Source organism: Felis catus, chromosome A2 (assembly GCF_018350175.1).
Source record: "Felis catus isolate Fca126 chromosome A2, F.catus_Fca126_mat1.0, whole genome shotgun sequence".
Taxonomy (NCBI): domain Eukaryota; kingdom Metazoa; phylum Chordata; class Mammalia; order Carnivora; family Felidae; genus Felis; species Felis catus.
The window spans coordinates 20,767,770-20,785,211 of NC_058369.1; the positions used below are offsets into that span (position 1 = coordinate 20,767,770).

Consider the following 17,442-nt stretch of genomic DNA (forward strand, 5'->3'; position numbering starts at 1 on the left):
CACTCACCGGCAAGGTGGCCCTGGGCAAGAGGCTTAACCTCCCTGGGCCTCCACCTCCTCATCTGCAAGATGGGGGTGATGATTGGGCCTGCCCCACAAAGGGCTGGGCTGTGAAAGGCACTTATCTGATATCATCAGTGGACCTTTCTTGAGAAGTAGCCACGGCCCTGTGCCCACTACTTCCAAAGGACCCCCACCTTTTGGACACGCACACTCTTCCTTTGGACAGTGAGTTCCCCGTGGCTCCCTCAGGAGAGGCCATGAGAAGGAGGGTGGGAGTCAGGCAGCCCTCTGTCCCGACAGCCAGCATCCTTGAGGAGTGGTCAGACGGACGCTGCCTGCTGCCTGGGAAAGATGGAATGGAAATTCTGAGTGTTTCTGAAAAACGGCCCAGAAACTGACAGTGCCGAGCGGAGTCTCTGGAAGCCCAGTGATGGCGGGGGGGGGGGGGGGGGGGGGGGGGGTGGCGGGAGGAGGGAGCACCACTGACTCGCAACAGGAACCCTCCTTCTGAGCCAAAACCGAGCCAGCTCCAAAGGTGCACTGAGGACAGCAGCCATGTGTCAAGTCAGGGAGGTAGCCTTGGGAGGAAAGGAAAGCAGGAACCACCGTGTTTTCCCACCTACTCCAAGCTTCACAGGCTGCGTCCATTATACAATAAAGGAGACTGAGGCTCAGAAAGAAAGTGACTGTCGGAAGGTTCCCAGCCTCAAGCCTCACTCACAAGGTCCAGGGTCCTGCCTGCCCCAGGCTATTCCTCCAGCCACGCCGTTTGGTCCCTGTCCACCAGGACATGGCCCTTTTCTGCTTCCTTGTCCTCTCAACAGTGGACATTATAGCACTTAACACACCACCAGGCCAGCATATAAAGATGGCAGTCACTGCTGTCTACTTATTACCTACCATGTGCCAGCGTTTATACATGTCACTTCGCTTAATCCTTATAGGGGCCCTTCACAGCAGGTGTTAGTAACCTTCTTTTTTCTTTCTTTCTTTTTTTTTTTTTTTAAAGTTTATTTATTTATTTTTGAGGCCGAGGTGGGGGGTGGGGAGAGAAAATCCCAAGCAGGCTCCAAGCTGGCAGCATGGAGCCCAACGTGGGGCTCAAACCCATGAACCCGTGAGATCATGACCTGAGCAGAAACCAAGAGTCAGACGCTTAACCAACTGAGTCACCCAGGTTCCCCTTAACCTTATTTTTCAGATGGGGAAGGAGGCTCAGGGAGGTAAGAATCTTGCTTGAAGTCACTCAGGAAACGACAGAGCGGAGATCAGAACCCAAAGTACAGGCAGTTCCCTGACATCAGGCAGCTACTGACAGGTGACATGGCCTGCAGTTTTGCTTCCACACGCCCAGCTTCTCTTACATCCTGTGTTTAACACTTTTTGCGTCATTCCCCCACCCACCTGCCCTGGAATGCCTGCCTGGCGCAGAGCTGAACACACAGCGGGCCCTCCACACACACTGGATGCCTCAAAGAGCCAAGCCCACCACGGTGACATTCCTGTGTAATGAAACCTTCCCAAGGCAAAGGGCCAACAGTCCCACCTGACACAGCATCGTGGCCACTCACCTGCACTCCAGCACCCTGGAGATGTGGTATTTCCCAGAGCTTGGCAAACAAGCGATAAGCAGAGATAAGATGACAAACAAGAGTGGGAAGGGACACACGTGCCAGGGCCGTGAGTAATGACAGTGATGGAATAACTGGAGCAGCACTGAAGGAGGAAAATCCTATCAGTGCTTTGCCCATTCAACATCAAAGGGTCCTGGGGCCCTGCCTGGTGGTTCGCAGGCATAGCATGCATGAGTAAAGTCACATTAGCCTACATGTACATACCTACAGAGCTGTACCAAGTTGTCATCTTTCACTTGTGCCAAATATAAACATCTCATTATTTATTATTGTTATTTTTTATTTTAGACAAAGAGGGAGAGAGAGTGTGCCAGTGGGGGAGAGGGACAGAGGGAGAGAGAGAGAATCTTAAGCAGATTCCACACTCAGCACGGAGCCCGACACAGGGATTGATCCCATGACCCTGGGATCATAACTTGAGCAGAAATCAAGAGTCAGCTACTCAACTGACTAAGCCACCCAGGCACCCCAAATATATACAGCTTAACATCAAAATAAAAAAAAGGTGGGGTAGCTTAGTTGGGTTAAGCATCCAATTCTTAATTTCAGCTCAGGTCGTGATCTCATGGTTCAGTTCGTAGGATCGATCCTTGCGTCGGGCTCTATGCTGACAGTGCTGGGGCCTGCTAGGGATTCTCTATTCTCTCCCTCTCTCTGTTCCTCCCCTGCTTGTACTCTCTCTCTCAAAATAAATACACAAACATTAAAAAAAAAAAAAGTGGGGGGGAAGGCACCTGACTGGAGTGACTCACTTGATTAAGCATCCGACTCTTGATTTCAGCTCAGGTCATGCTTTCACGGTTTGTGAGATAGAGCCCCGCATTGGGCTCTACACAGACAGCATGGAGCCTGCTTGAAATATTCATTCATTCTCTCTCTCTCTCTCTCTCTCTCTCTCTCTCTCTCTCTCTCTCCCCCCCCCCCACTTGCATGCTCTCACTCTCTCAAAAATAAATAAAACACTAAAAAAAATTTTTTTTTAAAAAGCTGAAAACTCAGAAAAGACAAATCTGTTTAACTGTGGAAATCTCATTTGGGGTGTGTAGGGGTCCCCTCTCACCCCACCCTGGTGTGGGATCCTGGGCTCTCATAGCAGGTTAAACTGCTTGTCTCAGTTTCTGCTGCTGCCAGACTATCACATGCCACCAGGAACTCACACTTTGCAAACAGTAGAAACTGCAGAAATATCTGTGGTTGATCTCAGTCACTTAAACACATGGGTCACTAACCATAAATTTTCATTAAAAAACACAACAACAAAATAGCCTGCAGGTCTTCCTTGTGACAAGAAGTCAACCCATCTGGACTGACTATGGTCTCACTTATTCATCATCAAGATGCAGATATGGATAAGGAGCCTCTGCCTAGGATGTAGAAAGTTGGGTAAAACATTAACTCCATCCTAACAAGAAAAAGACTAGCAATCCAAAAGAATTACAATATAGCAATTGCAAGAATAGCAATCCAAAACTTTCTTAAATCAGAGAACTGAAGTCACAAAGCAAACAGCTAGCTTGAAATCTAAGGAAAGGCAGACTCATCTAAGGAAAACAGGAAGTGAACATCAGCTCACCTATGGCAAAGCACGGGAGGAAGGGGCACTGGGTGCTATATAAGTGGGTAAGAAGAACTAAGTTAAGCCAACAAACTGCTAGAGGCTGAGTATAGAGAGTGTGAGAGTGAAGAACCCCTGGGAACCACAGACACAAATGGAGTTTGCATCCACTCACAAGTTTTTCACAGACCTCCACTGGGGATTCATGACAAAGATTGGCAGCAGGGCAGGAGATGGGAGAAAACCATCCCTGAGGGTGCAAACCCAGAGGAAGGCAGCTGACACGGAAAAGGCATGAAACCCTAACAGGACCCTTCTCTCCTACAGAACAAAACCCATAAGTTATTGGGAGATGAGCAAAGATAAAACCCCGCTGCCCCTGGTGAGGAGAGGCAAGAAACCATCCTGAGCCAACATCACTCAGGCTTCCTAAGGCTGAGGGAGGGGATGGGCTACTAAGAATGCCCTACTTCTAAGACCCAGGGATATAGGGCCTGTCTAAGACTAAAGCTGGGGCCAGGCTAACAGAGAAGACTTGCAACAAAGCTAGCCAGCACCAACAACCTTGCACCAGCAGCCTATTGCTAGGGGAGGTGTAAGAGCATGGAAATAGATGCCCTCTGAGGAACAGGCCCCCAAGGAAGGTTGAAAGCTGGGGGTGGAGCAGGAACATTGAGAAAAACCCTCCAACACCCAGACCTCACCTAAGTACACAGTAACACTAAACTCAGCTCAACTCCTGATAAGACTATTTACTTCTGTCTCTACTGTCCTAACCACGATGTACAGCATTTAATAAAAAATTACGAGACACACAAAAGGCAAGGAAAAAGACACTGTCAGACAGAAAGTAATCAGCAGAATCAGAGGACTTCGATGTTGGTACTATCAGACATACAATTTAAAATAACAATGACTAACATGTTAAAGGTCGAATTGGAAAATGTGGACAATACACACAGACAGATCCGGAATTCCACCAGGGAGGTAGAAATTATAAGAAAGAGTCCACGCAAATGCTAGAAATAAGAAACCCAGTAACTGAGATGAAGAATGGCTTTGACAGGCTATTTATAGGCTCAGCTCAGCTGAGGAAAATAAATCAGTGTCCTTAAACATTGATCAATTCCTCAAACTGAAAGATAATAGGGGTGAAAAAAACAGAACAGAGCATCCATAAACTGTGAGACAATATCAAATTGTCTAACCTGTACGAGTGGAATTCCAGAAGGAAAGGAGAGAGAAAAGAGACATTCCTTATAGACCAAATTTGCTGGTAGTGAATTATTTCAGCTTTTGTCCGAAAAAAGTCTATTTCTCTTTCATTTTTAAGAGATATTTTTGCTAAGTACAGAATTCTGGGTTGACAGTTTTTTCTTTCAACGCTTTAAGATGTTACTTCAATGTCTTCTGGATTGTGTAGTTTCATATGAAAATTCGTCTGTGATTCTTACCTTCGACCAGCTCTGTATATAACGTCTCCTTCCTGTCGACTTTCAAGATTTTCTCTTAATGTTTGATTTTCAAAAACTTCAATATAATTTGTGCAGGGTTTTAGTTTTGTTTTTTATTCAGCTTGCTTGTCCTTTCTCTGAGGTTTTTGGATCTATGGTTTGACACCTTTCATTAATTTTCAAAAATCCTTGGTCATTATCTTTTTAATAGCACAAAAATCATGAATTTTTTAAAAAGTTTATTTATTTTGAGAGAGAGTGTGCATAAGCATGAGTGGGGGAAGGGCAGAGAGAGAAGGAGAGAGAGAATCCCAAGTAGGCTCCATGCTGTCAGCATGGAGCCTAACTCGGGGCTTGATCTCACAGACTGTGAAATCATGACCTGAGCTGAAACCAAGAGTCAGATGCTTAACCGATTGAGCCACCCAGGCACCCCTCATGAATTTTATTATTAATTTCTTATGGTTGTTCTAACAAACTGTCACACTTGATGGCTTAAAACAAGAGAAATTTATTCTCAGAGTTCTAGAGATCAGAAATCCAAAATTAAGGTATCAACAAGAGCCCTTCCCTCTGGAGGCACTAAGGGAGAATCTGTTCTTGCCTCTTCCAGTTTCTGGTGGCTCCAGGATTCCCTAGTTTATGCATAACTCCAGTCCCTACCTCCATCTCCACATGGCCTTATCTTCTTCTCTCTGTGTATCTCTTATAAGGACACTTGTCATTGGATTTAGGGCCAATTAACTCCATCGTCAAAGATCCTTTTCCCAAATAAAATCACAATTGCAGGTTCTGGGGGTCAGGACACAGACATATCTTTTGGGGGGGGCCACCATTCAACCCACAACAAAATGCTTAGATATAAGTCTAATAACATATATGCAAAAAAACTACCATACGTTGATGAGTAAAATCAAAGAAGACCAATATCAATGAAGTACCATGTTTATATACTGAAGGCTCAATGTTATTAAGATCTCAATTCTCCCTGAAATCAACTACAGAAATCAAGAAGCTGATTCTGAAATCTGTATGAAAAGGCAGAGCAACTAGAGAAGCCAAAACAATTTTGAACAGAAGAAGAAAATGAGAAAATTCACATTACCTGATTTCAAGACTTAGTCTAAAGCTACAGCAACCAAGACAAGTGTGGTACTGGTGAAAAGACAGACAAATAGAACAATGGAACAAACAGTGTCCAGAAATACACCCACAGATATCTGGTCAATTAATTTTTAACACAGTTACACAAACAACTTAGTAAAGACAGTTGCAGGAACTGGCTATCCATATGTAAAACAATGAACTCTGTTACATACTTTACACCACATACAAAAAGTAACTCAAAATGGATCACAGACCTACATGTAAAACCTAAAACTATAATATTTGTATAATTTTCTTTTCTAAAACATAGGAGAAGATCTTTGTAACTTTGGATTAGGCAAAGATTTCTTAGATATGACACTGAAAGAATGGCCCATAAAAGAAAGCACTGATAAAATGAACTTCATTAACATTTAAAACTACTATTTGAAAGACAGTTAAGAAAATGAAAACTCAGGACGCCTGGGTGGCTCAGTCAGTTAAGTGTCCGACTTCAGCTCAGGTCATGATCTCATTGTTCATAAGTTTGAGCCCCCATCAGGCTCTGCGCTGCCTGCACGGAGCCTGCTTGGGATTCTGTCTCCCTCTCTCTGCCCCTTCCCCATTCTCTCTCTCTCTCTCTCTCTCTCAAAATAAATAAACTTAAAAAAAAAAAAAAGAGGGGTGCCTGGGTGGCTCAGTAGGTTGGGCGTCTGACTTCGGCTCAGGTCACGATCTCACGGTTCCTGAGTTCGAGTCTGGCATCAGGCTCTGTGCTGACAGCTCAGAGCCTGGAACCTGCTTCAGATTCTATGTCTCCCTCTCTCTCTGCCCCTCCCCCGCTCACACTCTGTGTGTCTCTTTGTCTCTCAAAAAATAAACATTAAAAAAAAATTAAAAAATAAAGAAAATGAAAACGCAAACTACAAATTGGGAGAAAATATTTATAAGTCACATATCAAGAATATTTTAGAACTGTCAAAACCAATGAGAAAAAAACCTAATATTCAAAAAACAAATAAGCAAAGATGTGAACAGATACTTCATCAAAGAACATATAAAAATGGCAATGATACATAAAAAGATGCTCTGCATCATTAGTCGTTAGCAAAATGCAAATTAAAATCACAGTAAGATACCAGTATACACCTATTAGAACAGTCTAAAGTTAAAAAGACTGACCATACCAAGTGCTGACAAGGAGGTTAGAGAAATTCAAACTCAGACACTGCTGGGGAGAATGTAAGATGGTACAACCACTTTAGAAAACAGTCTGATAATTACTTGACAGGCTAAACATATACCTATATGTCCCAGCCATTCCACAGCTAGGTGTGTACCCAAGAAAAAGGGAAATTATGTCCATAGAAATATAAGTACATAAAAGTTAACAGCAACTTTATTTGTAATAGCCCAAAATTGGGAATAACCCAAGTGTTCAACAACAGCAGACAAATGTGCTATAATCCATTCAATGGAGTACTCCTCAGCATTAAAAACAAATGAACTAGGGGCGCCTGGGTGGCGCAGTCGGTTAAGCGTCCGACTTCAGCCAGGTCACGATCTCGCGGTCCGTGAGTTCGAGCCCCGCGTCGGGCTCTGGGCTGACAGCTCGGAGCCTGGAGCCTGCTTCTGATTCTGTGTCCCCCTCTCTCTCTGCCCCTCCCATTCATGCTCTGTCTCTCTCTGTCCCAAAAATAAATAAAAAACGTTGAAAAAAAAAAAAATTTAAAAAAAAAAACAAATGAACTACTGATACATGTTAACAACAAGGGTGAATCTCTAAATAATTAGGCTGAGTGGGGTGCGGTGGGGGGGGGGGGGACAGACCAGAAAGAATATATAACTACATGATTCCATTTATATCAAATTCAGAAAAACACAAACCAATCTGTAGTGACAGAAAGCAGATTAGTGGTTGCCAGGGGCTGGAGGTGGAAGGAGTGGATTGATATAAAGTGGCAAAAAGGAACTTTTGGGATGATGGAAATATTCTGCACCTTGAATGTGGTGGTGATTATATAACTGTATATGTTTGTCCAAACTCCTAGAGCAGTTTTCTTTTTTTTTTAATGGTGAATGCTGGAGCTCATGGCTGGCTCAGTCAGTAGAGCATGAAATGCATGATTTTGGCTCAGGTCACAATCTCACAGTTTGTGGGATCAAGCCCTGCATTGGGGTCCATGCTGCCAGCGCAGAGCCTGCTTGGGACTCATTCTCTCTCTCTCTCTCTCTCTCTCTCTCTCTCTCTCTCTCTCTCTCTCTCTCAAAATAAATAAGCTTTAAAATAAGTAAATAAGCAAGCCTGACTTTATTTATTTTTTTTAATGTTTATTTATTTTTGAGAGAAAGAGAGAGAAACAGAGTGTGAGCTGGGGAGGGGCAGAGAGAGAGGGAAGACACAGAATCCGAAGCAGGCTCCAGGCTCTGGAAGCTGTCAGCACAGAGCCTGACGCAGGCCTCGAACCCACGAACCGCGAGATCATGACCTGAGCCGAAGTTGGACGCCCAACCGACTGAGCCACCCAGGCACCCCATGCAAGCCTGACTTAAAAAAAAAAAAAAAAAAGATGCAGTTACAACTGAAATGCCCCTGAAGCCCGACCTGCCCATCATGACACTGCATACCCATCACAGTCACTCTGTACTCAAGGTGAAAATCACTACGTCTCCATTGGACATCACCAGGGGGCAAAACCCACGGCTGAAGGCTCCAGGTGAGGTCCATGAGGTCCACCATTGGTATGGTGATTATAGTTCCAAACCAGACTCACATTTCAGTACAGTTTAATTCCCAAAGCCTCAATCTCCCTGGTCATCAGTGGAGGTGCCCAGGCAGCATTTCCCAAGCAGCGGCTGCCAGGTGTATGGAATGTTAGGCCCCAGCCACTTAGGGGTCCCTATGCAGCTTGACAGTCATGAACATGCAAGGTCTGCAAACACCTGGCCGGCAGCCAGTAGTGGCTGGAGATTTACCACAAAGATGCTGTGAGTCGACGTGACAGAACTCCCCACTATGGTAAGTGGGGTGGTCAATTATTAACACCTGTTCAAGATGGAAATTTCTCCTCTTCTCTCAATCTCTAACACTGGACCTTGCCCCCTGCTCAGCCTATTCTGGAAACTGAAACTGTAATAGACAAAAGTATCCAGGAACTGGTCCACGGCTTGACTCTGGACCACAAAAGGGAGAGGAAGGTGACCTGGGCCCAAGATCTAGGCTGCCTCATTGGTACCCAACTCATACAGACCCAGGAAGCAGCCCGACTGGCCACCGCCCACTAAAAACACTGAAGTGTGTCACTGTGTTTCCAAAACAGGGCTGAGCACAAAACTGAAAGAAATGGACAGACACACGCACCATGATTAAATCTTTTCAACTTAATCTTTCATTCAACTGCTCATTGCATAGTCTGCTAAGTGAAGGTACAGAGATTCACGGACACGTTTCTTACAGTCTTTGCCTCAGGCCTTTGGCTTCGACAATTTGCCCTCATGAAAAGTTAATAGGTGTCTATGTCTGCCTGCCTCTGTTTGCTAAACCTGATGCTGGCAAGGAGAGCAGAAAATAGGACGGAGCTCACTTGAGCTCACCCTCCTCTCCAGCTCTTCAAATGGAAGAAGTCGTGGCCATTTTCTCAAATCAGAGCTCAAAAGAAACCTGGTACTGAATCCACCACACATATTTGTGGACTAGATATACAACAGTCTTGTCTGCCCTATAATTTAGAGTTCCGGCCTGGAGTCCAACAAGAGAGAAAACTTCTGGTTCTAAACATAGCCCTGAACCCAGGAGGAATTCTGGTGTCTTAAAATCATCTAATTGTTCGGCAATCCTGCCAATGTTCTTCCAAGCCAGCCTAAATATCAGTATGGAATTTGGTTACTGTGTTGGCTTTCATCTAGAGTATGAATGTGCAGCGTGCCTTCGTGTGTTCCCCACAGTAGGCTCCCAAGGAAGGCGGGGTGCCGGGTCATCTGTGTGCACAGAGGGAGCCAACAGGCTCAGGGGCACAGGGGCCTGGGGCCAACAGGGCAGCCTCAGAATGGAATCAAACGCTCCATAACGACGGATCACATTTGGGTCTAAAAGCCACCCTTTGATTCCAGGCCCCCACTGATGGGAAGGGGAAAGAGTATTCTTTGAAGTGAGAATTGTGAAGGGGTCAAAGGATGGGTCTAAAATGGATGAGGGATCCATGTGCCCGACCCACCCTAGAACTGCAGATAGCTCAGGGCGCACTTTCTCACCTCACAGTCCTCTCCTCAGGGGGTGGTCCCTTTGAGGCAGGTGGCATCCTATCACACCTGTGTCACTCACAGACGCGCCTGGCACATGGGAGATGCTAACTGCACAAACCAAGGTGCCCCACCTCCTCCCCCAGGCCCAAATCAAGACTGAGGCCCCCACACCCAGGGTCTAACAGCCACTCCCAGGCTCTAGCCCCCGCAACCTCCGGCTATCCCCCAGCCACACTCTCTGGGAGTTTCCAAGTACTGCCCCACATACAAGAGGGCTGATGTATAAAAGCCAAAGTTTTCAAAGGAGTGAAAGCATTGCCTTGATAAGCAGGACCTGGGAAGTCATTCCGACATCCAAATATGCCCCTAAGAGAAAGCAGTGGAGCTGGAAAGGTCTGTCTCACTGCAGGGACACAGCCAGGTGAGGGAAACTCTGGGGAGAAAGGAGCAAGGATGAGCCAGGAGAGGAAGGCTAAGCAACTACAAATGGGTGGAGGCCATGAGAAAGCAAGCAGGCTATCACGCAGCAAGAACTTCCCTTGGCACAGAGGGGGTCCCTGGCCCTCCTCTCTGGAAGGGCTCTGAGGGAACAGGGAAACATCCCAGGCCTTTAGGCACTGAAGCCCTCCAGGCCATCATACCCAGTATAGCCAGAAACACACGCAAGTGGGCCGCAAGGCAGAGCTGGGGGCCAGGGCCAGAGCCAAGGAGGAACCGGGCAGCGGTGGGGGTAGAGTCTTCCACACAACCCCAAGAGGCCTCGGGAGAAGGCAGGCCGGTCACGGGCCTGTGCTCATGCTAGAGGACATCTGCTGAGTCTGCCCCGGGGTTCCTGGAGCCAATGCACCTCTGAAGCATTCGCACAAGTGACAACACAGACAACCAGATGAAGCCACTGCACAGTCTCCATGCCAGTGACCAATACCTCGGCCAGCTCATTCTCTCTGAACATGACCTGCTTCTCTTGGGGCCAGCTCTTGCTCAATTCCGTTCCACAAATGTTACTGAGGGCCCACTCCAGGCTGCGCACTGAGCACCTCAGGGTTACCTACCCCCTCCCTTGAGCCAGAACCACCTACCCTTCCATAGCAAACACCTGGGCCGAGGCACTCTGGGAGAGAGCTAAAGCCCAGTGTTGACTGGAGACTTTCTTTTAAAAAAATTAAACTGCTTTGAACTAATTTTAGACTTAGAAAAAAGTTGTAAAAAATAGTACAGAGAATTTCCATATATCCCTCCCCCAGGCTTCCCCAGTGCTAACGTCTTACATAACCATTAGTACAATGATCAGACCAGGAAATTAATCTTGGGACAATACCATTAACCAAACTAAGGACCCCACTTGAGCTCCACCAGTTTTCCTACTAATGTCCTTGGATCCTGCTGTTCCAGAATCCCATCTGGGACCGCATGCTGCATTTAGTTATTTCTCCTTGGTCTTTTGCAACCTAGGTCAGCTCCTCAGTTTTCTCTTGTCTTTCATGACCTTGACACTTTCATTTTTTTTTTAATTTTAATTTTTTACATTTATTTATTTTTGAGAGACAGAGCGTGAGCAGGGGAGGGGCAGAGAGGGAGACACAGAATCTGAAGCAGCCTCCAGGCTCTGAGCGGTCAGCACGGAGACACGGCTCTGACCTGAACTGAAGTCGGACACTTAACTGACTGAGCCACCCAGGTGCCCCGACCTTGACACTTTCAAAGAGTACTGATCAGTTATGTTGTCAAATGTCCCTCAATTAGGGTCTGTCCGAAGTTTTCTCAGGATTGAATCGAGGTTAGCATTTTTGACAAGAACACCACAAAAGCCAAACACCTGACATCACAGAACTCATGCGAACAGGACATATTATTAGTGGTGCTGACCTTGATCAATGGTGATGGTGACCTCTCTGCCAGGTTTCTCCTATGCGAAAATACATCTTTCCCTGTGTAGTTAATCTTGGCTTTTAAAATGTGGCTTTTTAAGAGGGAACGTGTTGCTGTCATTACAACTACACGCTGTCAGCCCAGCCTGCTGCTGGCTGCAGCTGCCCCACAGATGAGAGGCAGCTAATGAAGATGAGCGGCAGAGCCGACGTCTCTGGAAGACGCCGAAGCTCTCGGTGACAAAGAGGAACAGTAGCAGTTTATTTATAGATCCACTTGAAGACAGCTCATTGTAACTACTGGGGTTGAATTTTTAAAACCTCGGGAACAAAGGCTGGCTATTTTAAACTCTCCTTGCACTTAGTTCAATGGAGAGTGTTAGAGGCAACGACCACACCCAGGCATCACTTCCAAGCTTGGCAATTCATATTTTGTGTAGCATCTCAGGACACAAGCAAAGCCTGCCAGGACAGATAACCATGACTGGCTCTGCCTACCCTGCAGAGGCGGCGGGACTCTTCTGGGCCAAAGCGCTCACCCCCAGGGAGGAGTCTAGGGAGGCTGCATCCCGTGGGGTCTCCCAGCCTCCCCTTCCTGGAAAATTAACTTGCATACAGCTGTTGTGAACCAAGGTTACATCACCTCTCTCCCTGCCTCCCCCACAGGCTGCAAAGAGGGACAGCGCCCCCCAGCGGATGCCCGCCCCAGGACAGCTGGCAGCAGCTGATCCATCTCCAGGCTGGAGCAAGGGGTTCCTGGAGCTCACAGTACACAAATATCCCTAAGGATGGTGGGAGAGAGGCATCCCAGAGCTCCTCCTGCCCCCAACCTACCTGTACCTCTGGGCCAAGACTGCTCAATCTTTCCATGCACCAGAACCACGGTGGGGAGCAGAGATTGGACTTTCTCAAAGCCTCCCAAATCTATATTTGAACAAGAAGCACAAAGCCATATTCTTGACACATATGAAAAAATGTGAATATGGACTAGACAGATGATAGTAAGGAATTATTAATTTTGTTGGGTGTGAAAAGAGCACTACAGTTATACAACGAAGAGAAGTCTTTATTTAGGGTAAAATAATGTATCTGGGATTAAACAAAAATACTCCGACTCCACTAAAAAAAACCAAAACAAAACGTGTGTGGGGTGGGGGTGGGGGAGATGAACAAAACAGATTGGCAAAATGCTGAAGCTAGATGAAAGGTACATGGGGGTCTGTTATACTAGTCTCTCTACCTTTTGTGTGAGCTTGAAATTTTCCACAATTCAAAGGTTTTTTGTTTTGTTTCATTTAATAAAAAAGAAAAAGTTCCCAGGTGACTGGAATGAGCGGTGGCCAGGCAAGTGGGACCCTAGGAAGAAGTTGACGAGGGTCCCCAGCCGGGTGTCCTGGCACTTTCAAGTCCAGGAGGTAGATCTGTCTCAATCCATGAATGTTCAGACCAGCCTTTGGCATTGCCGCAGAGAAAGCCCCCAATGTCACCACAAGCATTCTGTGAACCCTGCAGCAATGTCCAGACCTTCAAAGAAACTAATTTTAAGATAATCTCCATGGAAACCATCTATTCTGATTTTTTCCATGGTAACCAATGAGAACATAAACACAAGCACTATCTAACACCCTTACAACACATGGGCCAACGCTGCCATCCAATCTGGAAAATATAAACTGCAAAGGGCTTTTTTCCATTGAAAATGAGAAGTACTGAAACTTCTAGTCCAGATATGCAGATTCTACCATGCTCCACTGCCCAGTCACTGCCCATACCACCCCATGCACCTGCCCCCAAAGTGGCAAACCAGGCCAGAAAGCGATTTCCTTCATTTAGCCTGGGACCATCAAAAATGCCAAAAGCAACAGCCAGGGCCTGCCTCTTGCCTCACAGGTTCAACCCATGCTGCCCACAGACTGCAGGCACGTGTCCACTGAGCTCTGATTTCCAGAGCATTCTGGGTTCCAGCTACATGCTGGGCACCACAAGAAGACCAAGGCCCCAGCCCTCTGGGGAGACCAGACAGACCAGTGAATAACTGACTACAGGAAAGAGGGGTTGCTCCAGCAAGCAGAGCGAGTGCTCCAGTAGGTGGGGCGGGAAGAATTCGCAACCCGAGGGCCTCCCAGGGAAGGCCGCATGGAGGAAATGTCATCTGGAAAGAAGCTGAAAGGCTGAGTATAGTTCTGCTGGAGAACAGAGGGCGGGTGGTGGGGGGTGGGGGGTGGGTGAAGGCAGCCCAAAGTCTTAGTCAGACTTAAGCAACTGGGTCTATTTCCACTTGTGGCTCATTTCCTCCATTTTTAGGTTTCTGGGTTTGAAAAAAATAGCATGGAACTGAAGAAGACTCTCAAATCCCAACAGTCTCAGTTCTTGCCCATCTTCTCTGTTTTATAACCACACATGGCCTCTGTTGGCTCTTCCGTGAAGGAGACTTATCAGCATGGCCTGACAGGGTTGTAGACGCTTGTTACCACTGTCAGCAAAATGGCAGCATCACAGCAGTGGCCCTGGGTCATGCATGCTTTGTAGCAAAGCATCATGGTCTCAGGATCCCACTGCACACTGTCCCATGATTTAGGCTCATTTCCCCACATGCAACGTGGAATCTCCACTGACCCTGAACCCACACTATGGCTGCCAGAGCGAAAGGAAAGCAGATAGTTCTGAGAGCCTTGAATGAGATAACAGAGCTCTCAAAGGTATGTGTGAGCGCCCAGGTTTATGCTCCCAATGTATCCTGACACACGCAGAACTAGACGCAAGGGTCCCCGGGCCTTGTGAGGATTCCAGAGGCAGGTTCTTTCATCTTCATGACACTGTGAGTATCTCACCATGCCTTGCCCAGGATTTCTGAAACCATGCCTCCTGTTGGTTTAAGTCATTAAATAGGGCTTTTTTCCTTCCTGGATAGGCCTTCCTGCCACTCTTCTCTGGATAGGGAGCTACCTGTTTGTGGAATGGATGAGAATTTTCCAGTGGCAGGAAACTACAACTCAAAGGGGCCGCTCAGAGAAGGGGACGCAGCCTCTGTCTCATCCCACAACCCCATCCTCTTGCCACCACTACTGTTGCTGCTGTTTTGGGACTTGGTCCTACTCTTGTTGCCTGGGGGCACTTCCCCAAAAGGCTCCACAAAGAAGACCTTCACCTGGGGGCTTAGATGTTGAGCCATGAGCACCCAGGCCATCTCAAGCTCGGGTGCCAGAGACTCTTACCTGTCAGCTTCCCTAAAGGCTCCTCAGGCTCTGGAGGATGGGAGCTGATATAGGCATCGCTGTCTAGAGGGCAAGAGGCAGGAGTCAGGGATACTGAGGACAACGCAGGAGGCAGGTGAGCCACAGGACGTGGATTCAGGAGCAGGTGACTGGACTGGTGCAGCAGCACTGACGGGCAGAAAAGGAGCCAAGACAGCAAGACAGGTGGCAGAGGCCCATAGAGGGCTGCCCTGGGTACCATCCTCCCTCCTAGTGCATCCTGGCTGCTAAAAAAAACACACATCTGCCTGCCCAACTGTAAGCGGGGCCTACTGGGTGCCTCTGGGTTTAAAGAGCCCACAGGGAAGTGATGGAATTTAACGCTAGACTGAGATTAGAGCCAATGCAATACCACTTTTCCTCTTTTGGAAAGAAGTGGACCACAATTCTCCAAATTGGGCTGAAAGGGACCCAATCCCCCAACTGCTTTTCCCAAACTATAGTTAGTCCCCACGAGCCATGTAAACTCCCCAAGATGGACAGAGGCTCTCTTCTTCCCCCTACGTCCCTGCCCAGGATGCCATGGTCACAATTGGCTAGACTGTTTTCCAGTAGACCAGTGACTCTTCAAAGTGGGTCCTTGGACCATCAACATCACCTAGAAACTTCAAATTCCTTACCAAATCAGATGCTCTGGGAATGGGGCAGGCTGTGTTTAACAAGGCCTCAGGGTGATTCTGAAGCACATTAAGGTTTGAGAACCATTGCAAGAGGCTTACTGCAATCTATGTCAAATGTTAAAGGGCCTGTCTCCTCACTGCACTGCCAAAGGCAACTTCTCCCTTCTGGTAAACATGGTAATTATTTAACATGTGCTGGGATAGCCCTGACCCACCTCCCAATAAAGTCAGTTTTAGCCTCTGGAAGGAAAAGGAGAGGAGATCTTGCCTGCTTCCCGGTAACAGACACAAGTCGGACCCTGAGGGAAGGAGCCCAGCTCCCCACACTGATCCCGGGCCCAAAGAGCCCCTCCGTGGGAAGCATCAGAATCTTTGGTGCTTCTAGACTTCACACAGCCACGTTACTCCCGGCCACTGTACAAGGATGCTCTGATTCAAGCAGGAACTTCCTTTAAATAGTAGCTCACAGGACGCCTGGGCGGCTCAGTCGGTTAAGCGTCTGACTCTTGGTTTCGGCTCAGGTCATGATCTCATGGTGTGTGAGGTTGAGGCCTGCATCAGGCTCTGCACTGACAGTGAGGAGTCTGCTTGGGATTCTCTCTCTCCCTCTCTCTCTCTGCCCCTCTCCCAATCACACAACAAATAAATTAATTAATTGTAACTTGGTAACAAATATTGAATCTTCTTTATTTTTAGTCTCTGTCTTCCCACTGAAACTAAGAAACCCAGAGGACTTTCCATGACTTCCTCTCAAGTAAAGGTGACGAAAATGAAACTTGAGTGTGAAGTGAGACATCTTGTCTCAGGGCCTCTGCCACCCAGAGTCAGCAATGGCTGTTGCGGCCACCCTACCCCCACCCCTGCAGGATGATCTTTTCCACAGTAAGCCCCTAAAATGGAAAATGCCCAAAGGATGTAATGTGGACCGGTGGGGAGAAATCTGAGTACAGAGAATCAAGATGAACTGCCTGAGGTCACAGGAGAGATTTGACCTAGCTTCACTGTGGACCAGCCCACAGGGGCGGCACAGCTCTTAAACTGCCCACCAAGTTGTTAAAGGCTGTCGAGAGTCTGGCTTCCACGAAACCAACCCTCTTCTAAGACACATAAGTATCTGAGCATATTCTGACTCACCTGCTGATAAGAGCCAGACAACAATCTTGGGAAATTCAGAGCCAGAATGGGGGCCAGTGGGAGAAAGGAGAGGCTCCCCTCCAACACACATAAATTTGGGGTTCAACCCTGCTGTAAACACCCAAAATGCCTTGCCTGTCAAGCATCCCCTTGAATCCATACTTCTACTACTGAAAGCAAATGTCAGCCAGAAATCTGTGTTATCAGCAAGAGACCCCAGTCCTCCACACTCACAAACAGATGGAAATCCATAAGGCAAGTGGAAATGGACCCCATCCCCTGCCTCAACTCTATGACTCTTCCAGGTAAGTGCTTGGGGTGATAACCCAGGACCCCCAGATCCTCAGCATGGGGCAAGATCCAGTGCCAAGACTGGAATCAGAGCCCAAGAACCCAAGAACCCCTAAGTCAAGCCCCTAAGTCAAGACAGAAATGTGAGAGCAGAAACATGGGTGCGGGAGGTGGTGGGGGCTTCACCCTCAGAACCAGAACTAGGAAGAAACAGGCCATCCTCAGAGAAGGCTGAGACCTCAGATACTGTTAGCTAACCCAGCCTCCTCCCCCTGGGGACAACTCTAGCATTGAGGCTCTG

The 17,442-nt window shown here is 47.3% G+C and overlaps 1 protein-coding gene across 11 annotated transcripts in view; it reads right to left on the reverse strand.

Moving 5' to 3' along the window:
- POC1A (POC1 centriolar protein A) overlaps positions 1 to 17,442 on the reverse strand; it is a 101,195-nt gene that overhangs the window by 23,305 nt on the left and 60,448 nt on the right. For 7 of the 11 annotated variants that reach the window (XM_045051020.1, XM_023249402.2, XM_019822527.3 and 4 more), the window contains one exon: positions 12,677 to 12,766. The exons of 3 other annotated variants lie outside the window; for them this stretch is intronic. In XM_045051020.1, the coding sequence (XP_044906955.1) occupies positions 12,677 to 12,766 (90 nt within the window). Of the gene's footprint in view, positions 1 to 12,676; positions 12,767 to 14,776; positions 15,226 to 17,442 lie in introns of those variants that run through there. One more of the 11 variants, XM_045051022.1, reaches the window with a different exon arrangement.